The sequence below is a fragment of the Trematomus bernacchii genome, unplaced genomic scaffold (assembly GCF_902827165.1).
Source record: "Trematomus bernacchii unplaced genomic scaffold, fTreBer1.1, whole genome shotgun sequence".
Classification (NCBI taxonomy): domain Eukaryota; kingdom Metazoa; phylum Chordata; class Actinopteri; order Perciformes; family Nototheniidae; genus Trematomus; species Trematomus bernacchii.
Genome location: NW_022987608.1, coordinates 5,253,998 through 5,279,146, shown reverse-complemented (window position 1 = coordinate 5,279,146; position 25,149 = coordinate 5,253,998). Strand labels below are relative to the sequence as shown.

Here is a 25,149-nt window from a genome sequence, read left to right as displayed (position 1 = left end):
AGACGTGAGTAGAAAACAAATCACAGAAGCAAACAGACCATATAATGCTCTAAAGAGATGGTTATTAACGCCTTTGTGCTCATTAGGAGAGCCAACGGTCGTACATTCCTCTCTCAGGCAGGGGGGGTCTACACAACAAACAGTGGGCCATGAAAATGTTACGCAATCAATTATGTCCCATTACGGTTCATTGTGTTGATGTGTTGCGGCCCCTCGTGATCACATGCTTCTAACTCTGCACAGTGACAGAGGTGAGGGACCTGACGGAGGCAAAAGTAGCTCCGGTCAGTTCGCACCGGATTTCACTTGGTTAGAGTTAGAAGAGACTTCTCACCTCCTTCCTTTTTACTGTTTATATATTCATGTGTCAATCCTAAGAAAATTGGCGCTTTTCCCCCCCACCTAGAAACATGAAGGAACCATGTTGAAACAGCAAGAATCTAAGTAATAGTATCTGAAAAAAGGGTAGATAAAAATCAATATGATGTGTAAATTAATTGTTTTGCACAAAATGCATGTTTTAACCGCTTATAATGAAGGGAAAAAACATATTCAACATGCAATTTTTCCTACCGGAGCCCCACAACATGCCAACACATGTCTCCCCTAATTGAGCTTAATGAGCAACACAGGAAATGTGAAGATTAACTCACAACTTACATCAAGGTCTCGGTGACATAGAGGTCACAAGTCACATTTCAGGCCTAGGAATGTGACCCACCAATCATTCCAACGCTTCAGCAGAATCAAGGAGGCAAAAGCTAAAAAAAACAAAATGCAGTATTTGCAATACTTTGTTTAATTCTATCCTCTCTCCATTTTCTCTTTAAGACAAAAACAGGAAGTCACTCTTTAGATTTTTCCTAAATATAAAAAAACAGGGCAAAACTAAAACAGACTAATTCAACATTTAAAAAAGCATCACAATTGTTTTTCATTTGACTAGGAATAGTTTATTAAAAGGTGAGAAAAAAAAGAAGAAAAAAAGCCACAATCCATTTTTTTTTAATCGCGTAAAAGTATGTACATTATAAATAATTCCACTACATTACAACCATTTGTGTTGGCTAGTCTGGAGTCCTACGTATTGAGATGTTACTGAGGGGCCAGGCCAGGGGGGGGGGGGGGGGGGGAGGCAGATCAGGATGTCCAGTAAAACAAAGACTGGGGGGACACGATTGTTTATTTGCACTGAATACAACAGCTGGAAGAAGTGTTTGACTGTAAGAAGGTGCACTGAGGATCAGGAAGTAGCTGGTGGGCGTTTCTACACCTAGAACTGTTGCAGGACGACTACATCTCGTGTGTTAGCTGAAGCCACACAGGGACACTCTTCTTATCTCCGTCTTTAAGATGCATCTTCTTTCTTGTGCTATATAATCCGGACAGTTACAGTCTTTCATACACCCTAAGATGTCGTACATTGTGTGAGGTACAGTATTCAATCTCAGTCTTAGTATGTTCTGTAAATGCTAACTGCCCTGCTGAGGCTCTGGCTGATGTGAGGCTGCTGGGTGTAGTAGAGTGGGTGTGTGCGACCACGAGGCCACCACTGATGGCAGGCTTTGCACACTGCACATGGATGTGGACAGCACTACGACGCTCTCCTCCGCCACCTCCTCCACCGTGACCCCTAAGTCCCCCCCGCCGGCCTTGCCGATGCAGTCCATGCAGACGTAGTCCTCGTTTTCGGCCATTTCGCACGTAACGCCAACGCACACCTGGTGGAACCACTCGTCGCAGCCGCCGTCGCACTGCACCCAGTCCACCTGGATACACACACACACACACAGGAACACATGTGAGTACATTAAAGCCCCAGTGAGACAGGAGCAGGAGCGTCTTGAGCGTCTATACTGTGACATATAGAGTGGTGCAGTGATGATGTATACTTGTAGGCCGACCCAGAAGTTAGCATCACAAGTGAACTACAAAAAAGGCAATGGGGTCATTTAATTGGATTTTGGAATATTACAGAAAATAAGCTCTGTGGCAAACATGTTTATTAACCTTACACGTAGACTATAAAATAACTACACGGTCAAATGTCTTCAAGTCACCACTGTGAAGGTAAAGGTGGCTAATGTTCGGGGAGTAGTCTCATTTAGCCACTTGTTAGTAACCGTTTAGAAGACACATAGAAGCTTCAGACATTCAGACAGTGGAGTATTTACTTGAGTTAACCATAGACCTTATTTCAGGCTTCTATCCTTAAACTTTTTTTTAAAACCCTGACTTTGAGAAGAGGAAACCTGAAAGAGCTAAAATGCTAACTCATATCTGGGTTTAGGACTTATTCCTGCACCACTTTATTTTCCAGAGACGCTGAATATTTGAAGGGTATAGTTAAAAGAGGGATTTAAATCAAATCCATTGCATCTGATTGGACTGCCTAAAAGTGGGCGGGCTTAAAATATTGGTTGCTCCACACACACGTCCTTATAGCTGCAGATTCATCGATGGACAGATATCACAAATGTTTTGGTTGAAGTTTGTTGGTACTAGCTTACATAATCACATGTCATGTATTGTTTTACAGGAGGAAAAAAATTGTTGGGATAAAAAAAAATTCAAAAAATAGGATTTTGTTTTTTGTTTTTGTGGGGAGCAAAATATGACCATGGATGTAATCTATAAGGGTTAATAATGCTTTTTTTTTAAAATTTCATCCCCATTTTAACATGGACCACTCAAAAGAAACATGACAATTATTCAAAAAAAGCATGTGGCACAAAATTCAGGAAAACGTGTGGGTAATTTTTTACCAGCACACGTTAAAGCTGCAAATCAGTCATTTGATTGATCTAATGTACTGGAGTAAACTGGCCAAACACTGATGCACTGTAGATGATCTTGTGTGTTATACACCACTAACCGTGAGTTGTGTAGAATAACAAAACTAACTGAACTAAAGTGCACTTTTAAAATGACTAAATATCAGGAAACAGCAGAGGTAATACTCTGCATGTCAATAATACCGCACGACTGTAAATCATCCAAACATCAGGTGTTGTCAGTTCCAGTTAGGAGCGCCTCCTTCCTTATTTCACCATCTCCACCCCACCCACTGAGGTGCAAGCCTACCAGTTCCTCCGCTCTGATTGGACGGAGCCTGGCCACTGTGTCGGAGTGCAGTGCTGTCTCAGGACCGCATCAGTGTGTCCTGTTAATACGTGATGTGTAACTCTCTTTAAGGTGTTCCAGTGCGGTTATCAGCTGTTGATATTCAATAACGTTCCATGATGTTCATTTGGAAAAGTGTTTGTTATTAACTCGGCAAACAAACGGAACCAGTGTCATCCACCTCCAGACACCCAGGTGTTTACAGCAAACGTCACGTGATGAAAGCGTCAACCAGAATGTTCTGCCTTTCTCCCTTGTTAGTCGGGGATGTAACTACAAGGGTCACGAGGTTCACATTTTAATATGGTATTATGACAGGTTTTATTTAGTCAGTCTGCACCTGGTGGGGTTACATAATGCAGATTAAATGCATATTAAAAGAGACTGCTAGTGGGAGCAACTTAAAGGATACTATTATGGTAGAAAAGATATAGCAGAATGTACAAATAAAAGTACTTTTATGGAGAAAAGTCACTGCATCAGGGAGTATTATTACACCTTTGAATATAGAGTGAGCTTTTTAATTAAAAGGGGATGTGTGAAAAGTCAATGTTAAAGCCCAGCCTTCTGCACTTGTGTGTTATAACAAGTTTCTTTGCCGTGGTGTGCTGGGGTGGAAACACAAACACTAAGGACACTGGCAGGCTGAACAAGCTCGTGAGGAAGGCTAGCTCTGTAGTTGGAGTACAACTGGACAATCTGGAGGAGGTGGCAGAGGGGAGGACGAGGAGGAGGCAGAGGGGAGGACGAGGAGGAGGCAGAGGGGAGGACGAGGAGGAAGCTCGACAGCATCCTAGACGAACCCCTCCCACCCACTCCATGCAGAGCTAGTGAAGCGAGCCACAGACTCATCCCTCCACAACAACGCACCAAGCGCCTCGGACAGTCCTTTGTGCCTGTAGCTATCAGGCTGCACAACAAGGGGTCAATAATGAAAAAGAAATAAAATAAAATCACTGGACATACATATACACTGTTTCCACAACCCATGTTAATATATTAGTAGTAGACCAAATATGTAGATAGATATGTCACTATATGTTCAGATGTCCATTTGCACTTTTCACTTGTCACTCATTCCGTACTTCATAATTTATATGACCAAATATGTATATATGCTGACAGTTATTTTACTCTTATTTTTACTCATCTCCTATTTCATAGTCTTTTATTATTATTATCATTATAATTTTTTTCTTGATTTGATTTTTGATTTGATTAATCTGTGTGAATCTTTGCTGTCCTGTTTTTTCACGCTTACCCTGTTGCTGCTTTGTAAAACTGAATTTCCACACGGGGATTAATAAAGGTCCGTCTTATCTTATCTTATCTTAGTTTCTCTAATGTCAATCGGTGGTTGTCTAAACGTGAATGACTAGAAATGAGTATGTTAACTTAATTCTAAATTGACGATACAAATTGCAAAAAATGTTTAGATTAACTGCTGAAACAATTTCCAAACATTCATCTGCTACTTAGTAATATATATCTACTATCTAATATATATCATTCCAATAACTTGTATATAGACTCGTACTGCACTATTCCACATACTCACTTTATTTTAGAACTATTTTTCTTTTTGTATTACTTTTACTATCTGTATTATTATGTTGCATTGTTGGAGAAGCCTGTGACATAAGATTTTCAACGACATAATTACTCTGTAGCTATGTTAGTTTGACAATAAAGAACCTTGAACCTTGAGATAAGAGCTAACAAGATGTGTAAATTGAGTGATTAGTTGTTGGAAAGAAAGAAGATCGGCTCCTTTTGCTACTTTAGGGTAAGGATTTGCCATTTCTCTCTATATCACAGCACTGCAAACCAAGTGTCTTTGAGTTTTAGACGGTTGGTTAGACTTAAAGGCAATTCGGAGACATCACCTTAGGCTTTGGAAAACTGCATTCGGCAATTTATAGCCCAAATTAAAATAAGTGCAAGACTATGCAGACATGTAAGGGAGGTTGTGGCTCAGTGGTTAGTGCGCTGATCTTCGGATCACGGGGGCCACTGATTTGAATCCCGCTGCAGTCAAACATTCTGCTGTGTCCTTGGACAAGACACTTCACCCCAAATTGTTCCTGTGGGGATTGCCCACAGTATTGAATGTATGTAAGTCGCTTTGGATAAAACCGTCTAACAAGTCACGTGTAATGTAAAAAATTGCAGCATTTTTGGACTAAATGTGAAATGAGTCGTCAAATTGTCATACTGAATAATGTAGAAAAAATGTGCCTATATTGATAATCCTGAGATAATTATTATTTACTAGTTGAAATTCCTAGTAAATACATGGCTTTAAATGAATATTCAAGGCAAAATTGATTCCAAAAATACAGAACTTTAAAAAGAAAGTGCTTAGTCACATTGCGGCCGATGACCTCTGTTAATTACTAAACTGTCGCTGTGTTTATCATTCATCTACGATTCCCCCTTTGTACCTCTTCGCAGAGGTGGGAGTAAGTCCTACATGTGCAAGTCATGAGCAAGTCTCAAGTCTTGACCTACAAGTATCAAGCAAGTCCCAAGTCACTGTGGTGAGAGTCAAGCAAGTCAAGTCAAGTCATTGCTCAGGTCAAGTCAAGTCAAGTCAAGTCATACGAAATTCTGATGAATAAGCCCAGTTTCCTCTTCGACTGCAACACACTCCCAATGCTTAGTGCTGAGACTGTGAGAAAAGCTGCTTTCTCAGAACCAGAATGAGGGGAAATAAGTGTCCCTGAAGGAGTCCTCACCTTATCTTTGCAGGGTCTCTGGCAGTTCTTGGCGGCGCACACAGCGTTCTCGTCGTTGGAGTCCTCCGCCCCGGACCAGTCGTACTTGGAGGGAATGTCGAGGATCTTCTTCTCCTTCCTCTTCTCCAGCACGTCCCTCATGGCCTCCGCCTTGGCCACCAACTTCTCCTTCCTCTTCCTCTCCTTCTCCTCCTTGGCTAAGCGCTTGGCGATCTGCTTCATCTCCCGATTCTTGTCCATGTTGAGCTTGAGCTTCTTTTTCTTGGGTTTAATCCCAAGTCCCAGTTCCAGACCCACCCGTTTCAGCTCTTTGTTCTTGCCTGGCCGCATCTCGCCCATCACTGAACCTCCACCTGCGGCAGCGGCGGCGGCCATCAGCATGTGGTGGTGCTCGGCCCGCTCCAACTTCCGCTTCCTCTTCTTCTCCGACTCTTTCAGCTTGAGCTTCAGAGGCTTATCCATCAGAGAGTCGTCAGGCTGTGGGAAGGGAAGACATTAGATAACTGTTTTCATTTCAAATGTTGCATGACTTTCTTTCATTTGAGCCATATGCATCTATTCAGAAAAACCCTTAAAAGGTCCCCTATTATACTGTTTTTCATCAATATATTATAGGTCTCAGATATATACAAAACATGTCTCTGAAGTGTTTGACTTGAAACACCAAACAGATCATTGCAGCATCCCATAATCCCCTCTGTTTCAGCCCTGTTTCCAAAGTGCTGATTCTCTGTCTGTTACTTTAGATGAAAATAAGGAGCCCCTCCCCACGCCCCTCTGAGAGATATTTGGTTAAAAAGAACACAATGGTGCTCTAGGAGGAGATTCAGGTGATAAGGTGGGGGGGGGGTACCTTGGTTGGTGATTGGCTAATGGTTACACAAGCCAAAAAATCGTTATGACATCATAAAGTGGCCAAAATCTGATCAGCTCATTTTCAGATGGATCAGGACAAAAAGAGAGAATCTTTTTTCCTGAAACTTTCAGAATCTCTTTACACAGAGGGGGACACATGTTGATGTATAAAAGACATGAAAAAGATCAGTTTGCATACTAGGTGACCTTTAAGCAGAACCGATAGATTTAAACCCCAAGCCAAACACGACTCAGCATTTCCCTGGGGTCCAGCTGCGCAATCAGGTTGCATAATGCGTGACGTCGCCTACCTCCATGACCTGCAGGAATCTCTCCTCAGACGGGGGGTGTGTGGCCTGCAGGATCCTCCAGATGTGCTGGGTCTCATCCAGGGACACCTCCAGCAGGTCTCCCAGCATCATGAGCTCCTCCAGCTGGGCCTTCGCCTGCGAGGACAGCTCCAGCACCGGCGGCTCCAGGCTGCGAGGGACCAGGGGGGTCTTCCTGGGCTGCTTCCTGGGCGTCATGTCTGAAACGTCAATATTTTGAGTGTGAGATGATGAAGGCATTCATTTCAGAGCAAATCAACAAAAATGGAACCTCTCAGAGGTGAATATTTATCATAAAAGTGCTCAAAATGTAGCTTTCTCTAAGTTATTTGTGCACAAAGACAACAGGAGATGATGCGTTTAGGGATCCAGGGAAACAGAGAGGCTCTAAAATGTGGCCTCACTTTGTACACAGGACTTTGAGGCGGAAGAGTAGGCGTGTTCGGCGCAGAATGACGGCGTGACGACCGGCCACATGTGACTGACCACCTCTTCAGATTTCACGGGAATCTCCTCATCGCAGAACAGGTAGGGCTTCACCTCGCCGGGGTCCTGGAACGATGCAGACACCACAAAGGGAAGAATTAGAAGTAGAATATCTTGCTTATAGGTGATTTGAGCAACATCGCTTGCCGTACATACCTTCATGTCGTAACCGTACGTCTCCCTGATGTCCTCGTCTGAGTCCGTCTCCTCGTCATCGTAGTCCACCGACTGGCGAGGTGAAGCGGCTCGACTGAAGCCTGACTGCTGAAAAGTCTGGATGTGGCCCTGAGGAAGGACAGAGACACATATTTAATGTCTCTGATTTGATTAGATACTTAGTATACGTTACAGTTGCTCCGATTTTAAAATACAAAATAAGCATAACAGAAATTATAAGATTATTGAAATCAGAAATCTGTATGTAAAGGTTTGTGGACTAAACTACAATATATACATTTTATTTCAAGTAAAAATAAGACATCTGTAAAAATATGTACACTAAAATATAAATATAATGGTAGTGAACATGGGATCAATTATAAAATGTGTTAAAATGTAAATGTATATATATTTCTTTTAAAATAAAAAAGTAATGTTTTTAAATTATACAAGATAAATCAGATTTTTCCAGCCACATGTAGAACAAAAAGCGTACATGCCTCCTATTTTTATATCCTAAACACCATACAAAATATCCTTATGCTCGACACATTCCAAAGTTGTAATTAAAAATAAAGGTTATTCTAATTTTTCAAATGTAACACTGACAATAGAGAGGCGAAGTCCTTCCCTTTCCGGGGGACCTCCATGGGACCTTATTTCGGAAAAAGTATGTATTGAAGTCAATGGAGAGAGAAAGATTATCGTTCGATCCCCTTTGAATTGTGCCACGAATTACACATATGATGTTTGTCAATTTAAAAGATAATTTTGCAAGTCAAAAAATAAAAATGTGTCGTAAAACTGTGAAGTAACACTTTTTTTGTGTGAAACCGCTCAATGAACTACATATCCCGTCTCGCACCACACACCAAGACGGCCGTCACGTTGGCACATTTCACCTCTTTCTTTCAGAATGAAGCGAAAAGTATTAAAAGAGGTGAAAATCACTACTCTGGGCATGTTGAGAGCTGTACATACACACAAGGGGAGTTAGGCGGTTCCGTAAGAGCCAGCATGCGGGACCGGGATTCTGGGATTTGTAGTCTTTCTAGTTGCGTATTTTTCATAGTCTTATATTTCAACAGTTTTACGACAAACTGTCAACTTTTTTGACATGGAAATTATTATTTAAGATTGACAAACATCATATGTGTAATTCGTGGCACAATTCAAACGGGATTGAAAGATACGTTTTCTCTCTCCATTGACTTCAATACAAACTTTTTCCGAAATAAGGTCCCATGGGGGGACTTCGCCTCTCTATAGTCTTGTGGTCTATTTCATGTTTACCCATTAGTGCCCCCTTGTGGTGCATTCCATACAGGATTCCTAGACTCTTGTATTTTCTGTTCTAATGCAGCATTACAGTGTGAAATCCTATAAAGTACCTGCAAATCCGGGTTGGCAGCAGCTTTCTGCAGCTCTGCGTTGATGATCTTCTCCGTTTTCTCTCGGGCAGCTTGCTCCACCATGCGCTGGCTCAGCACAGACAGCTTCGCCAGCGCTGAGGACAGCTCGTCCGTGGCCAGAGATTGACGCGCTCGGTCCTGGTGGGACAGTCAGACCAGAGTTAGGATGACTATGGTTCAAAATAAAAGCATGTGAATGTTGTAACCTGAGAAGCTCTAACTCCATGCATACCTGCCAGCTCATCGCCCTTTCTGTCAAACACTGCAGGGCTTCTCCTTCTGGAAGACGCACCGGCAGCTTCTGCAGCGACACAAGCAGCGACAGGATGGTCTCTAACCTCGGCCTCCTCGACCTCTGACACAGCGGACACAGGAACTTGGAGTCCTTGGTGTTGCTCTGCCAACCCACACCAGTCTTCTTCTGCGTTCCCGTTTTGGGCAGAGGCACGCAGGCTCCGTGGAACCAGTCCTTACAGAGCTCGCACTGCAGCATGAAGCCGCTGGCCGTCTTCCGGCACAGGCAGAACTTCACCTCCTCGATGCGGTCGGCCATGGCCATTTTGGCTAAGTTAGCGGCGCGGAGCGAGTGGATGGACTCCACCTCTTTATGCTCCTTTGATTTGAAGGCTGCTACGACGGTGGAAGGCTCTCGCGCCTCCTCCAGGCTCTCCTCCAGGTCGCTCAGGGCGTCGGGGTCGAAGCCTCCTCTCTCCTTCTCCATCAGCTCCTTCACGCGTTTCCTCTTGCTCTTGCTGTTGCCGTAGATGCCGATGTCAATGCGAGGACTGAGGACCTGTCAGAAAAAGAAAGGCGTACCGGATTAGCAACATGTAAGATTCATACATTTGACATGAGACATGCCTCAAATACATGGTTTCACGGTGGCCCACCTGGAGCAGTGTGTACGTGGAGTTCTTCTTGAGGAAGGTGCGCGCCGTCCTCTCCCTCCAGGCTCGAGCTGAGGCCACCTGAGACTCCACCTGGCCCAGCGGGTCGAGCCGGACGGGGATGGAGCGACCCCGGGCCAGCAGGCTCTCCAGCTGCTCCAGGTAGGCGAAGCTACTGCCGCTCTGTCAGAGGGAGAGAAGAGTTGTTAGAGACATTGGAGCTTTTTAAGAGCTATAAGTTCAAATACCAGTCCCTCAAGAGGACACGTGACTTTAGACTGAACAGGTTATTGTACCTGAATGGCTTCCACTTTAGAAGTCCACTCCTTGGCCTTCTGTAGGGCCTCGCGGAGGGCCAATATGTTAGGGAGGTACGCTGGGATGTTCCTAGCTTCCAGCACAATGCTCTCCAAGGTCACCAAGCTGTGTCGAGGCCTGGGGGGGGGGGGTTATTAGAGACAGACAGCCATGATTATCAAGTATGACTAAATGTATAGTTAACTATTTTTTGTAACTAGCACCAGTTAAAGGTGAGGTAGGTAATTTTGGAGAAACCAGCTCAAGTGCGCTAGAATTTGAAAATACACAGCCGGAAAAAAATCTGCCACTTCCTTCCAGAGCCCCTCCTCCAACACACACGAACGCGCACATGACCAATGAGGGCACGAGATAAGTTTGTGCACAGATGGAAAGCTGACAGGCAGGTAGGCCATCCAATCATTTTAGCCGGGCCGGTCGTACTTTTTACAGTACTACTTCTTCCACAGATGAAATTTTTTAATGGATTTTTTGTCAAAGCACTTAAGATATTCATTGCTATCGGGATGTTAAGAGCATTCCATGGAATATAACAAAAAGTGTATGTGGTTTCTCAAACTTACCTACCCCACCTTTAACTATTTTTTGTAACTAGCATCAGAATACTGGTGAGAAAATGGTGATAAATAAATAAAAATTTAGCATAAATATATTGAATTGAACACAAGAAGTTTGTGTTTATTTGTATGAACATGAAAAGTTAAATGTCCCATAAAAGATACAATTTCAAAAATAAAAATGTATTTAAACATAAGAAGTAAGAGTAAAATGTCTAATAAAAGATATATAAAATATGTTTTAATTTAAAATATATATATTTGTCTCTAATATGTTTTATTAAATGATGAACAGTACGAAGGAGAAAGTGCCAACATTCCCATGAAGTATTTTGCGGATGTGTTGCACATGCACGCTCACCTGGCCTGAAGGCAGCCGCGGGCCTTGTCCTCCCATCTCTCGGAGACGGTGAGGATCTCCTGCAGCTCGGCCATGGCCTTCTCCACAGCGTGGTGGGGGGCCAGGCCGACCCCCGAGTCTATCAGCCTCTTCATCAGCTCCAGGGTGACGCGGTGAGGCTCTGCCAGGGTGATGCGCACCTGGGAATCAGAACCAGAATTAGAATATTTGATTTATCCCGGGCGATTGTGACAGGTGCTACATTTTAGAATAACAAATTTAAATACTTTATATAAACATTAGAAATAAAATGTGAAGGAAAATATCAAATAAACTAAAGATATTCAACATATGGAGATAAAGTTAAATTGATAAAAGATCAAATAAAAAATGGTGACAAGTTAAAAGTGAAAATGTGCATTATGTCCTACAATATAATATACAGTGGTATATTAGAATTTTAAGATAAAAAACACTGAGTTTCGCAGTTAAAAAAGGTTGATGGTGAAATGAGGCCTTATAGGAGCTAAATAGGAGGACAACACGTTTTACACGAGGCTGCAACTACAACAACTATGAGTAAATGCACACAAGCCGTTTGTGCTCTCACCTCATCCAGCCAGCGGGCCTGTTGCAGCTCCTGTTTGAGTCGGGGCAGCTCCGGCAGCTCCACATCCAGACCGCTGCCTAGATCCAGCAGGGCCTGCAGCTTGGAGGAATCGGGCATCTCGTCTGACAGCGCCACCTGGGCTCGCTCGTGGAAGTCCTCCACGTTCTCCAGTAACTCCTGGAGGAAGAACGAGGTGGAGGGTTCAGCAGTTATTCAATAGTTTTGATGGTGAAAGAATGGGGATGAGGCCTGGGTAAGCTTCTATGGTATCAAGGGGGACTCACTTTGACTTGTCGGGCCTGGCTGATGATGCAGGGCAGCCTGTAGAGCTGATCCACAAAGGCCTTGAGCTCATCCACCGTCAGTTTTGTACGATTACGACTGCTCTCAGAACGCAGGCGGCTGCTGCAGACACACATGGGAAGAGACATATAGGTTAGCCTTTAATAAATTATTCTAAGTATTAATTTACATTAGTGCATTCTAGGTTATCATTAAATTGCTTTTCTGTTGGATTACATTAAGGGTCCGTGTATGAACATCCACTGACCTGTGCCTTTGCTTGCGGCTGAGCAGCAGCTGAGCGACTGAGGAGCACGTCTCCGCCTCTTTGACCATCTCCCTCAGGCGACGGAACAAAGCTTTCTCGGGGTACTTCCTGTCCTCTGCATCCTCCAGCAAGACCTTGAGCTCAATAAGATCTAGGAGACACACAAAACAACCATGCAATGGCGGAATAGAAGTATGCAACATGTACATATCCTGTAGTGCGATTTAAGTGTAAAACCTTTCTTGTTTTTCTGGTCGGCAGCCAAGCCATCGCTGACCCTCTTTGCCCAGGTGTCGTAAGACTGAGCCCGGATCTTGACCCCGTACAGCATGGCAGGAAACTCCTCCAGATCATAGCGATACCTGAAACACATCGAGCACATGTCAACATCATAATATGGTTTATGTGGTGGCCACAACAAACATTTCCTGACTATCTGCTGAACATATTTAGTGTTATTACACGGCTTGGTTAAATACTAGTTTCTTATTGGTCAATTTGAACATTCAGCAGTCTGCTATTTCTCTATAGCAGTGAGGACACTCATGTTAATCCGCAAAGCCATGTAATAATCGGGATAATGTGCAGCGAGCCTTTCATTAATGAGTAAAGAAAACTTTTAGGATGATTCAGGATCCTGCTCTCATTGTCGGGGTTCTTCTCCCTCACTTATTAGACACTGTGCAGCATTGTAGCAAACCAACATCCCTTACCGGAGACACTTGTTGCCGAGGGCACAGTCACAGAGATCTGCTGCGTGCGTGAGACACACCAGTCTGTCGGGGCTGCAGGGGCAGGTCAGAGCAGACAGGAAACACGTCGTCTTGCACTTGTAGCACTGGCGTTCATCGTCTGGGAGAAGTTCAAACACCTCCTGCTCTGAAGACAAAATCCCCTGTAGAAAGAGAACAGATTATGCCATCACTGGGATGATACAAAGTAAGGACGTCCCGATCAGGTTTACTTCCCCCTGATTTAAGATTCAAAGTGAGATAACAGCCATTCAGCAACACCTTAAAACATGCATAAATTAAGCATAAACAAAGAAAAGACAATTACCATTTCCTGAACAGCCTGTCTGAGTTTAGTCTCCTCCTCCATCATGGCTCCTATTTCCTTGCAGACAGCGGCAGCCAGCTCCACGTCCAGACTCTCTGGATCAGCAGCCATCTTGCAGAGCAGCTCCTCGTGGGAGAAGACGCAGTAGCGGTGGAGGCGTCGGTAATGGGATACACACTGACGACCCATGGGTAACTACGGAAGGGCAAAGATAAACATTTAAAAACTTCTCTCAAGTATTTCTATTTAAATGGGGGCAGTATTTGCTTTGCTCTCACCCAGTCCGCGGTGCAGAAGTTGACGGCCTCTGCGAAGTTGTAGCCCTGATTGAAGCCGCTGTGATAGGCCCTGGGGAAGGTCACCACAAACTCCCCTGCACACTGATTGGTCCTGTACACCTGAAGGGGGGAATATACACACAATCAACATGGAGCCAATATTTAATTAGATATGATAGAGTGAGCAGAACAAAGTGTGTAAGTATCTTAAAATTGTGTTTGCCACAGATCTTATTTTCTGCAATATTCCAAATCTAATGAAAAGATCTTATTGATTTTGGTCAAGGGAGCCTTTGTGATGTTAACTTGCGGACCAGCCTACAAAAATACATCATCCCTGCACCACTCTATATCAACCCCACCAAACAGACTACTCACAGGGACACCGTGCTCCATGAGGACGTTGGGATTCATGATGGTGACCAGTTGATGGAGGAGGTCAGGCTGGGAGTCAAACAGCTCCGGAGCCAACTTTTTCATTACAGCCTCCAGCTTCTCCGCTGCAGAGGCCGGCACGCCGTACCAAGTCTTCGGCTCACCCCTGGAGGAGAAAGGGAAAAACGAAAGATATAAACTTGTGAATAAGGTTAGAATGGATAATTAAAAATATAAAAAAAGTATATCACTGTATTTTTTGAATGTCAGCCTATTTTTGTATGTCCTTATTGTATAATTTGTATATACCAGTGCAGGAAGTTGATGGAGTAACTCCAGTGGTCCTCGATGTGCCAGCAGAAAGAGGAGAAGCACATGCCCACGTAGAGCCAGGGCACCTTCATACCCGAGATGTCCACATTGATGTGTGTGAGCACCGACTGCTCCAGCACCGACATGTTGTTCAGGTTCCAGCCCGAGTTGGCATAATCCTGACAGGAGAGGAAACAGAGGGCTTTCTTTAGCTTTGGGGCAAAAGTCACGTTTTTACCTAATGGAAAAAGCTTTTGGTGAATCTTTATGGGAGTCTGATCAGTAAAAAGTCCCAGGTAATGCATTTTGGACACAGGGGAAACCCCACCAAAAGAACCAGATATAAAACTATTAAAACAAATCAATAAAGTAATGAAATTGGCTTTTATTTAAGCTTAATGTGATATGCAATAGAGATGCCCCTATTATTATCAAGGGTGATACACAGGCAGTTAAAGAGAGATAAACAAACACTAATGAAAAATTATTGTGGATAACAGCAAACAGATACATAATGAATTATCATAAGTACCTTAGATGTCATATCTAACTGGAGGGAAGATAGTAAAGTTGTATACCTCACCCATTTTACCCATCTATTGTCAAAGATATGAACTATGAATTGATTATTTCTATTATAAATAAGCTCAGATTTTCTCAGGCCAATTGGAGCATCCTTAGATTCTACCCTTTACCCTCGAAAATAACAGTTTGGATTCTGATTCATGTGAAAAAATACAAACCAAGTCAAGACTTTAGGAGTTTACGGAAATATATAATACTAATCTTCTCACCTCTTCATCTCCCAGTAGCCTCCTCTTCCCGTCCCTGACAGGAAACCCGCTGCCCACGTCTTTCGAGCTGATGTCAGCGCCGTACTCCACGATGACGTCCTCCTCGATGCTGCTGACCAGGCGCCAGAACTCTTTCTCCACCAACTCCGTGGGGACCATCTGGAGGGACAAAGCAGAAATTATAAGAATATCTTTCCTCCTGTAAACGAGAGAAACCTCCAATTGTGGGACAGCCAGATGATTGAAGCACACATGTTCTGTGTGGATTTGACATACATGAACAGGCATGTTGAAGTAGTCCGACTTGAATTGGTCAGCCATTTCTCCGAAGCTCTGCAGAGAGTACTCCCTCCCCGCCTGCTCAAAGCCAAAGGCCTCTCTGGGCTTACTGCACTCCTGTCAGGGGAGATGGACAACACTCATTATAGTAGGAAATTAAACTGCATACAGCAGAATGACAACACTTTATTTATCCCAAGGGAAATTGGGTTTTGTGACAGTTGCTCTATTTTGGAAGGAAAAAAAGAATACAAATATTTATTAAAAGATTTGACATTTAGGTAAAATGTCAAATAAAATATAAAATAAAACTGGATAAAATATTTATATACACATTTCTTTACATTCTTCTTCTTCTCACATTTAAATTAATGTGCAATTCCTTGTATACATGCTACTTATACTTCCCAAATGAAGATCAAAAAAGCTAGTTAAAGTAAAAATGTGCACATTGTACTACAATATAAAACATGTATATTACAATTAGGGATCGACCGATATGGCTTTTTCAAGGCCGATACCGATACCGATTATTAGTAAACAAGGAGACCGATAACCGATATTTGGAACCGATATACATTTGCAGTAAAATCAGAAAATCTTGGTGTCAAAATGTCGAATAACACAACTTCTTTGAAATGCCTTTTTATGTTTAATGAACTTTTCAACATCTTAAAACTGGTTTCCTCTCTGTGACCCTGAGTAAAGTAAATGAAGTAAAAAATAAAATAAAAACTACTAAAACTTGTTCTGAACTTCTGATATTTGAGTCTCACTCATTTAGTAGTCCCAATTCAGCAGCACCAGATTGTGGTGCAGAAAGCAGAGTTGCTGCGAGGCTCCACTAGCAGCCGTCACAGTCCCAGTCGTCCCAGTTTCTCCGCTGCGAGACGCTACCCCACTACCCCCCCCCAGGTCCCTTTGTAACTGGGAAACTGATAGAATTGGATCATAAGATCGTGGTGTTTTTGCAACTTCAGCATAGGGGATTGGGATGTTTATTGAACTTCGGCTTTCAACTGATTTACCTTCGAAACACCGCTCACTGCTGCTGCTTGCCTCTGTCTGTGTCTGCGTTCTTCGCACCTGCCTGTAATCTGAGAAGGTCCCGCCTCTCTGGCTGGCTGCAGCCCGGAAAATCTTCAGTGTTGATTGACACTTCAGTAATAGCCTATCAGATAGCGCTGTGGGCTGGACATTGCTCGTGAACAGTGGTGACTGCAGCCAGAGAAACGGCCGCATCAGAGCCAAAGTTGTATCGGCAATTTGATTTAAAAAAAAGGCCGATACCGATAATCTGTAAAATGCGGAATATCGGCCTCGATAATCGGTCGACCCCTAATTACAATATATACTGTGGCAGATTAGAATTGTTAAGATATTAATACATAATGGATGGATGAGGGAATTTGTAAGATGAATACAATCGTAAATCGGGAACATTTCTGTGTGCGACTGTGCGTGTCAGAAAATGATCAATAAACATGTTTAATCTTTCTTTAATAATTTGGATTGCCCCCTCAAGCTTTACCTCAGCAACACACTTAGGGCAGCGCCAGTCCCCCTTGGGCACGTCCTGCAGGGGCGGGATCAGACAGAAGGTGTGGTAGCTGTCGTCACATCCGTCACACAGCAGGAGGCGGTCCTCCTCATCGCCCCGCCCACACACCAGGCAGAGGTACAGGTCGATCTGGGGTATCAGCACCCCGAAACAAACAAGAGATGGTCACGCATGTGGATAGAATGAACGCACTGCCTTTGCACAATCTGTTTTCTCTTTTACCGCCATCAAACATTGGAATATGCTTCCATCTGATCTTAAAACCTGCGCAGATTTTCACACTTTTCCCTCAAAGTGCGAGAACATTTATTTTTGGCAACCAGTCTTGCCAACATTAATTTTACTGTAATTTGAGCTGTTAGTTGAAATGAATTGTAACATTTTACAATAAAGATATATAATAAAAAAACATGAACTGTCAGGAAAAATGCCAAACACACTCACAAAGTTGACCTCCAGGGTCTCCTTGCGGGGTCGCATTTTAATGGCGAAGGCCTGGGCTTTGAGGTGACGCTGCTTCCTGCTGAATCCGTCATCTAAAAAGAAGGAAAGTGCCGGTTAGAGGATAGGAACGTTCATAGTATTGTTGTTTTCCTGCTCTTTGTTTGTGATAAATACAGGTCAACAGAAAAGCGAGCCTTACCAGCTGATAGAATTCCCAAGTTGACCATCTTGGGACTTGTGCTGAAGATCTTTAGGCCTTTAGGCTCCTTGTTTTCCCTCTGGAAGAAAACAACAACAGCAGAGTGAGAAACAGCTAACCAATCAGAGAAGACTGGGCTCTGCAGCACAGGCAGTATGAGAAAAATAAAGACTACAGAGCACAAGAAGGATGCATTGATTTATGTTTTAAAAATGTAAAATCTCTACCTCAGATTTAAGGCGCCTGGAGCGTCTCTCAGGCAGGAGCCTCTCTTTGGCCTGCATCGCATCCCCGTCTCCATCTTTCTCATCCTCCTCATCCAGCTCCTCTTCCTCCACCGACTCCTCACCGACTCCCTCGTCCACATCTTCCCCATCATCACATTCCTCATATAGCCGCTGGATGCCCTAATTGGAGAAAGAGTGAAACCAAATGAGGGTTCTGGAAACATTTACAAATGTCTCTATTGTAGGTTTTGAAGAACAGGGTTTTTATTGTTGGGATATCTTGCCTAGAGCTGTTTGAAGTGAGGCCAAGACTTACATTTGAGAAGGACACTGAGAACAGCCAAATCGAAATTAGCTCAATGGTTAACAAAAAGTCTATTAACCAGATGACAACACGCACTCACAAAACAACTTTCAAAAATGTTTGTTAACGTTAACACACTCGCAATGAATCTGGAACCCTTTACATGTCAAATAAATCAGCCCATATTAATCCCATTACCAAGTTTGTCCCCAACGTCCTCAGGTAATCAACCACATTGTAACCGCTGTGTTTTACGTATGAATGTGTGTCAGAGCTCCTATACTGAGTTAGTGTTAGCTTGTTAATCGAGCAGCACTCACAGTGAGCGTGGCCCCCGACTGGAAGAGTTCGTATGGATAGAGGATCCTCTCGTAGTGGGAGCGCAGCAGGGAGCCGGTGCCTTTCCCCGCCGGGAAGCCCATCCTGCCGGCCACCTTGGACCACCTCTTCTCTTTGCACACCGCCTCAAAGCCGCCCTCTGAGGACACAGTCTGAAACAAATAACACTTCTTATGAGCAATATGTACTATTTTACAATTGTTGTTACTGGCTGCCTGTCACTTCCTCTGTTATACCTTAGTTAAAGAGACAATTACTTAGGTGCAATATACCCTTTCTCTGCAATGTATTCATGTTATTATTACTTCAACAGTTTTATATGATCACTTAGGTTCTTAAAAATGCTGCCACTTACAATTTCTTACCATTCATTTATAGTTGATTGTATTTTATTAACATGTGCCGCCTCTTTGTTGAATATGTGAGCCTACTAACTTCACATTGTGCTCTAACACTTATAAAGGATTTCTGATTCTGAAACACCAAAAGGGCAGTTTTGACGAGCATCAGGGAAGGAGTTCAAATCAGCAAAGATTAAGGAAACTGGCACTGTTATATGATCAGACAAAAAAACAATGGAGCATTCAAAGAAAGTTGCTGTATTTCACCTTGCTGAGCTGATAGAGGTCCAACACTTTTCTCTCCACATGAGGGAATCTGGTCTTGGATCCCTGCAGCTCCCAGAACTTTGCGATTTGATCCAGGAAGTTGAGTTTAACCCTAGTGAGGGCCTGGAAAATTAGAGGAGAGAGGACACTTGTCAGTGCACTTAATTGTTTCTTAAGGCATATTTTCTCCTTTTGGGGTATATTTATTGAGTCTTTATTGTCTAATCCTGTATTATGACCTTCATATGCATCAGTGTTAATGGAAAATAGACCACGAAAATCACATATCTCAAAAGGAAAACTGCACAAGTCAGTAAATCATATCTAAATATGTAAAAACACATTCTGAAAGTTCCTAAGACATGCCTTTAATGAAGGGTTGCTGGCATGATACATCTTCTTGGCAGACTCACCTCAAGCTCATTCAGTCTCTGCACTCGCGGAGTGAAGCGGAAGTTGCGTACATCGCAGGCAAACGGAGGCTGCCAGTCCTGATAGACAAGAAAAAAGAATCCTTAACAATGAGGAAATGAGAGCACTTGATAGAGCAGAACATATCTAATTAGTGACTATATATTACCCATCGTCATACTGTCAGAAAAGTGCAGTCAAGTCTTTTTTTACGGGACCTGTGCACAAATACTGCAAGAAGTGTGTTCATGTTGGTAAGGTTTTTGATAATTATGGTGTTGTTATGAGACATTTTCAGTGAACAAAGCATGTGACCAAATAACTCTATAACATCTGAAGTATGCTCATGCCAGGTCACTTGCTGCTATGTGTTCTTCTGGTTCTTGCAATAACTGACTCTATTTATGATGGCCAGTAGTCAAAGACATTTTTGAGTAAAAGGTTATGTGTAAAACACTACAGAACAATTGCCCTGGCTAGGATACTTTGAGAATAACAACTTTTCCTCGATGCTGACAATCAATTTGGTTTTAAATGTGAATGAGGCACAGATATATGTATATATGCGGTTATGGTAGTTTTTAGTTCAGAGGATGGAAGAAACTACAAAACGACAGTGTTTATTTGTTTCTGGAATACGTTCAAAACTTTTGATAAATGTTTTTGTTAAACTAAAAAGCAAGGGGACCCTATATTTGTTACACATATTGCACTTTTTTATAATAGCAGCAAACCATGCAGCTTTCATCTGTAAATAGATGACCTTTCTATGAAGTTAAGAGTGTTATAATGGATGAATGTTTGGGGGAAAGTGATATTCTACCATCTGATTTGGTATAATTAGATGTCCTGTCATCTTAATCTACTAACAGCAATTGCTCATGTGTGCAGTATTGCTGTCTACAGTCACACACCCTAACAGTGAAAAGTCCTAGAAAATGTAAAGGTGCTAGTGTAACCACAGTATTTAATAAGGTATAAATATGGGTTTTAATGGTATGACAGCAGCGACAGGCCTGTCTGTGGCCCAATGTCGCATCCTCAAAGCTAATGTAATAATCACTCTGCTGTTAACTTAGCTAGCCATGAGGAAAACAAACAAAGACATTGTAACCGGAACTGTTGAGTTTACTTCGTCTTTGGCCAACTTTCATGGGAAATAAAGGAACCCATTGTCACTTTAGTACAAAATGTGTTCCGTTGAGTGCAAATAAATAAAGCCTTATATGACCTCTATTAGATTAATGGTAACTAGTAACGTCGTTGCTTAAGGCCCAAGCAAACCACCACTCCTTACTTAGGAGCATATGAGGCACATCCATGCATAATGGAATACAATCTCTTTTTTAAATGATATGTGAGTTTACCTCGGGGGGTCGGATCTTGCAGATTCCCGTTTTCTCTGCAATGGGTCGGATCTTGTTGATAAATCCTAAAGGATCCGAGAAATCCTCCCAACTCGGCTCAAAAACGGGGCATTCCGGAGGGGGGACGAACTCTGCAAATGCAGACATGTTGGTGTGGTGCAAGTGAAACAGTCTTTAAAAATAATGTGTAATAAAAAAATGGTTGAGCTTAACAGTCCATGATTAAGTTCCAATAATATCCGTCTTTGGGAACTTCCTCCATCATGATCCTTCAAATCTCCCCAAAAAACGAATCAATGCAATGACAGGGCATCCCGATCACTTATCATATTCCGGTTGAAAGTGAATGCCAAAAAAAAAAAATACAACAACCGAGCTGCTAATGATCAATGTTTCCCATCATCCGTCAACAGCGGGCCGGGCCAAGCCGGGGAGTCTTCAGCTCCACCACTCCCCTACCTGAGACGGAGGGCAGGGTCACTCCAAAACACCATCATTTCTTCCCACATACATCCTCTATGCAGGGCCAGGGAGGATCACTGAATTTGAAAATAAGTTTGTAAACAGAAGCACCCGTCTTGATAGTTAACGTCACAATGTAGGCTGCGATATTATGTCACGCAAGCTAACATTGCTATTGCTCCGTCTATGTACCTGGATAATGCATGATTTCTTCGTGATGCTTCATTTCAAACAAAGTTATCCACGGTTGGCTTAGTCCCGACGATAGCTGGGTTCATTCGCTAACGTAACCACGCTCCTTCCTTAATAAACTACGTCCACGTCTCTGAGCACCTGATAGCTAATGTACCAGACAAGCTGAACCACAACAAGGAGGAGGCTAGTACCAAGCGTACATTGTTGACTGGTGTGTTGACTCCAACCCCCATTCATTAAAGCAATGGAAAACTAGCATACAGCTAATTTGCTAAAAGCAACTTAGCCACTGCTGCTCATTGCGCAGCTAACATTGACGTTAGCCGAGATAGTCGACTCAACAGGACATTCACTGGGTTAATCGGAATCAGAAGGAAAACACGCTTTAGTCCTTTTGCTTTGTTTTACTGGGTGTCATTTTCCGTATAATTTACCGTCGTCTGTACGTAGTGTATCCGCATTAGCCGTCGTGCTAGCTAAAACTAGCCAGGCTGGAATAGCTGTTATGGTGCCTTCAGTAACACTCGGAAACCTTTTTACTACTTCCGAGTTCGCTGGTTGTATAAAAGGCAACATGCACCCACTCGCACAACTAACAACGGCAAATGGCTGCTGTTAAGCCTTGAATCAGAAAAACACAAGGGAAACAATGACAATAAGGACCTTAATTAGGAAAACATTTTGCAACCAAACGCTAATGTGTTGTTGCGTTACTTTCTATCGGCATGACTCTAATATTTCCTACGGCACGTCAAGGTAGCATTATTTATAAATGCCAGGGTTTCGAGGATTTTATATTCAGTATTTGCTTTCATAGTGCCCTGTTCATGAATACCACATTGTTACAACAATACAATACAAATTGGCAATTGTTCTAGAGCAAAACATTTCTAAACAGTTTTCAATCATACATTGTTTCCTCTACTTCTCTCTCAGACAAGAAGCTGTATCATGAAATAATGAAAATCTGTTCTGCTTTAATGAAGTTGCTTTAATCAATAAAGTTGTATACCAGAAATGTTTCATAAAATGTACAATAAGAGTCCTACTATCAAAATCATGTTCAAAATAAAGCACAACACGTTGTAAAAAGCAATCAAGTCAACAAGCCAATTTATTTGATCACATTTAAGTGAAGTCTTGACATCTGTTGCATCTAGTAGTCATCATGGAATGGATACTCTGGGTGATCTGACCACCTGTTGAGTAAAAAAACCGTAATTATGTATTTATAACACTAACCAAACATCAGTATGCATTGTTAAGTATGCTCTATACTCACATGAGAAGCTCTACAAATCGAATATTCTTGTTCAATCCTTCAATTGCCTTCATCTCAGCCTCGGAAAGAGAGAAGTCGAATATCTGCAGGAGTTAGAAAACAGATCAATGGCAACATGATAGGATGAACTTTCAGAGGTTATTTTCCGCATGGTGAATGTGCCATGCAAACAAACCTGAAAGTTTGTTTTAATGCGGACAGGGTCAAAGCTCTTGGGGATGACCACCACTCCTCTCTGCACGTTGAACCTCAAGGCCACCTGGGCTGTTCTCGTCTTATACTTTTTAGCAATCGATGCCAGGAGTTGATCCTCCAACAAAGGTGGGCATTTTAGGTTCACCCTGTTGAAATAAATGATATAATACTATGACACAGCACATTTTATGTTTAAGGTTAAATACAAATATATAGTTCAAAGGTCATATTTGTGCATTAAAGCTTAGAACAAAGTTACATTTGATAATAAATGTGATTATTTTGATTTTCTCTTAGATTTAAAAGGCTTTATTGGTTGAATATACTGAGTCTCAAGCTCCTTGAGCAATGCAACATACAATATCATTCACATAAAAGTAAAAGAAAAAAATATTTCCCATACCATGATGCATCTCTAGATGTCCCCAATGGACTGTATCCAACAATAACGATATTTTGCTGCCGGCAAAACTCAAGCAACTTGGGCTGAGTAAAATAGGGATGACATTCAACCTAAAAAAAAAAACAGAATTACTTTTGAGTATTAGTCCTGTATTTATGTCCCAATGTTGGTAGTCTATGTGTTTTGCATATAGGTCACTGACATAAGGGCATTTTCTTGGCTTTGTCAGATAGTCCATAGTTTAATGTTCTTTTTATTGGATTTGCCTTTTCCCCAGAACAAATATGCGTTATTATCCTGTCTGTACCTGGTTGCACACAGGCTTGTGTTTTAGCCCAGGTTTGTTGAGGATCAACTCCAGTTGTCTCTTATTGAAGTTGGAGACTCCAAGAGATTTTACCAGCCCTGCGTCTTTGCAAGCCTCCAAAGCCTGTCAAAATAAAAAAAAGAGAAACCAATTAGACTTTGAGCAGAAATCCTTTAGACACTCACAACACAAGATATGAGCGTCATAAAAGTTTGCTGTCCTTGAGCAGATAAGGTTGGAGAGGACATTTTTAAGTGTGCACAGCTAAAGTAAAGTCCGTGTTTACCATAAATCATTCACCAACAAGTCTCACCTCCCATGTAGCACAGAGATCTGTCTCGTGATAAATGTACTGTCCGTTCTCATCTTTGGGATAAAATGTATCTCCTGGCTGCAAAAAATAAATATATTATAATAAAACAATTTTTTTGAATGCAGTCTTTTACAATCTCAACAAATCTTTTATTAAATGCACGAATACCTTGAAGGCTGTGGGCATTTCTACAATATAGAGGTCAACATAATCCAGCTGTAATGTCTTCAAAGTTTTCTCCAAAGCGGGTCGAACCAAATTCGGGGGATGGAATGTGTTCCACAGCTTAATAATCAGTACAGATTAACAGTTAATAATTGTTGCGATAATGTATCAGTGGTAATGAAGGTTGTTTTGGGTAAAAGTTTTCAAACCTTTCCACAGTAGAAGATGTCCTCTCTCTTCACAGTTCCATCTGCAATTTTCTCCCTTATAGCTTGTCCCACCTCATGTTCATTGAAATAGACTAAAGCTCCATCAAAGTGTCTGTACCCTGTTTCAATAGCCAGTTTGACTGATTCATATCCAGTTCCTTTAGGGGTCTATAAAACAAATAAAAACACCTTGAGTAAATAATACTTTTGAAGAAGTGACAGATGAATTTGTGTTCATGACTTGCAGGCAAAATATGAATATATGTCCTACAAGCAACCTAAATAATGTGTCTTACCGTGCGGGGATCCCCATAAGTTCCCAGTCCTATCAAAGGTATGCTGTTTCCATCACTCAGAGGAACAGAGTGGCTCTCTGCTGTTAAGTCCATGCTCAACAAAGAGCGAGTCTTCAAGGCTAGACCTAGTGCTGCTGTCAGTGTATTTATATGAAGACTCAGATTAAATATGTCCAACATTTAACATGTAAGTGACTGTTATCTTACTGCTCTTTGGTCAAAACAAGAGGCTCCTCCTAGTCCTTTTTTGCTTAGTATCCTCCCACATGAACTGGCTTCAATAAAGTGTTGGTCCCTGAAGGCAAAATACTGAGTTGATACAAACTGTATCTGTTATTTTTACTTTTCGTTTAAAGGTAGGGTAGGTACATTTGAGAAACCGGCTCGATATCGCTAGGCAG

At 42.2% G+C, this 25,149-nt stretch overlaps 2 protein-coding genes across 2 annotated transcripts; both read right to left on the bottom strand.

Annotated features, from left to right (window-relative positions):
• Positions 1–989: 989 nt before the first annotated feature.
• Positions 990–22,091, bottom strand: kdm5a (lysine (K)-specific demethylase 5A). The gene is made up of 30 exons (XM_034131353.1): positions 21,576–22,091; positions 20,922–21,460; positions 19,557–19,634; positions 19,144–19,266; positions 18,517–18,687; positions 17,893–18,072; positions 17,666–17,744; positions 17,467–17,558; positions 16,993–17,160; positions 15,459–15,578; positions 15,183–15,341; positions 14,386–14,567; positions 14,080–14,242; positions 13,702–13,821; positions 13,424–13,618; positions 13,078–13,259; positions 12,602–12,726; positions 12,365–12,515; positions 12,099–12,219; positions 11,815–11,991; positions 11,226–11,404; positions 10,286–10,424; positions 9,993–10,172; positions 9,335–9,895; positions 9,082–9,240; positions 7,688–7,816; positions 7,450–7,597; positions 7,028–7,245; positions 5,862–6,338; positions 990–1,769 (listed from the first exon to the last, which is right to left on the bottom strand). The coding sequence occupies exons 2-30, from the start codon at positions 21,066–21,068 to the stop codon at positions 1,473–1,475; spliced, it is 5,220 nt and encodes a 1,739-aa protein (XP_033987244.1). The 5' UTR covers positions 21,069–21,460; positions 21,576–22,091; the 3' UTR covers positions 990–1,472.
• A 570-nt stretch (positions 22,092–22,661) lies between these two features.
• On the bottom strand, positions 22,662–24,942 carry LOC117483225 (aldo-keto reductase family 1 member D1-like). The gene is made up of 9 exons (XM_034131466.1): positions 24,749–24,942; positions 24,453–24,620; positions 24,247–24,363; positions 24,079–24,156; positions 23,766–23,888; positions 23,459–23,568; positions 23,036–23,201; positions 22,861–22,943; positions 22,662–22,777 (listed from the first exon to the last, which is right to left on the bottom strand). Exons 1-9 carry the CDS (start codon positions 24,926–24,928, stop codon positions 22,735–22,737), a joined length of 1,068 nt encoding a protein of 355 aa, XP_033987357.1. The 5' UTR covers positions 24,929–24,942; the 3' UTR covers positions 22,662–22,734.
• Positions 24,943–25,149: the final 207 nt, after the last annotated feature.

Coding starts and splice junctions, on each gene's coding strand:
- LOC117483225 (XM_034131466.1), bottom strand. CDS start 24,928: ATGTTGGACATATTTAATCTGAGTCTTCATATAAATACACTGACAGCA. Junction 23,569..23,765: donor ACAAGCCTGTGTGCAACCAG/GTACAGACAGGA, acceptor TTTTTTTTTTAG/GTTGAATGTCATCCCTATTT. Junction 22,944..23,035: donor GCATTAAAACAAACTTTCAG/GTTTGTTTGCAT, acceptor TAACTCCTGCAG/ATATTCGACTTCTCTCTTTC.
- kdm5a (XM_034131353.1), bottom strand. CDS start 21,068: ATGTCTGCATTTGCAGAGTTCGTCCCCCCTCCGGAATGCCCCGTTTTT. Junction 12,727..13,077: donor CTCGGCAACAAGTGTCTCCG/GTAAGGGATGTT, acceptor GATGTGTTTCAG/GTATCGCTATGATCTGGAGG. Junction 7,246..7,449: donor CTCAAAGTCCTGTGTACAAA/GTGAGGCCACAT, acceptor TTGACGTTTCAG/ACATGACGCCCAGGAAGCAG.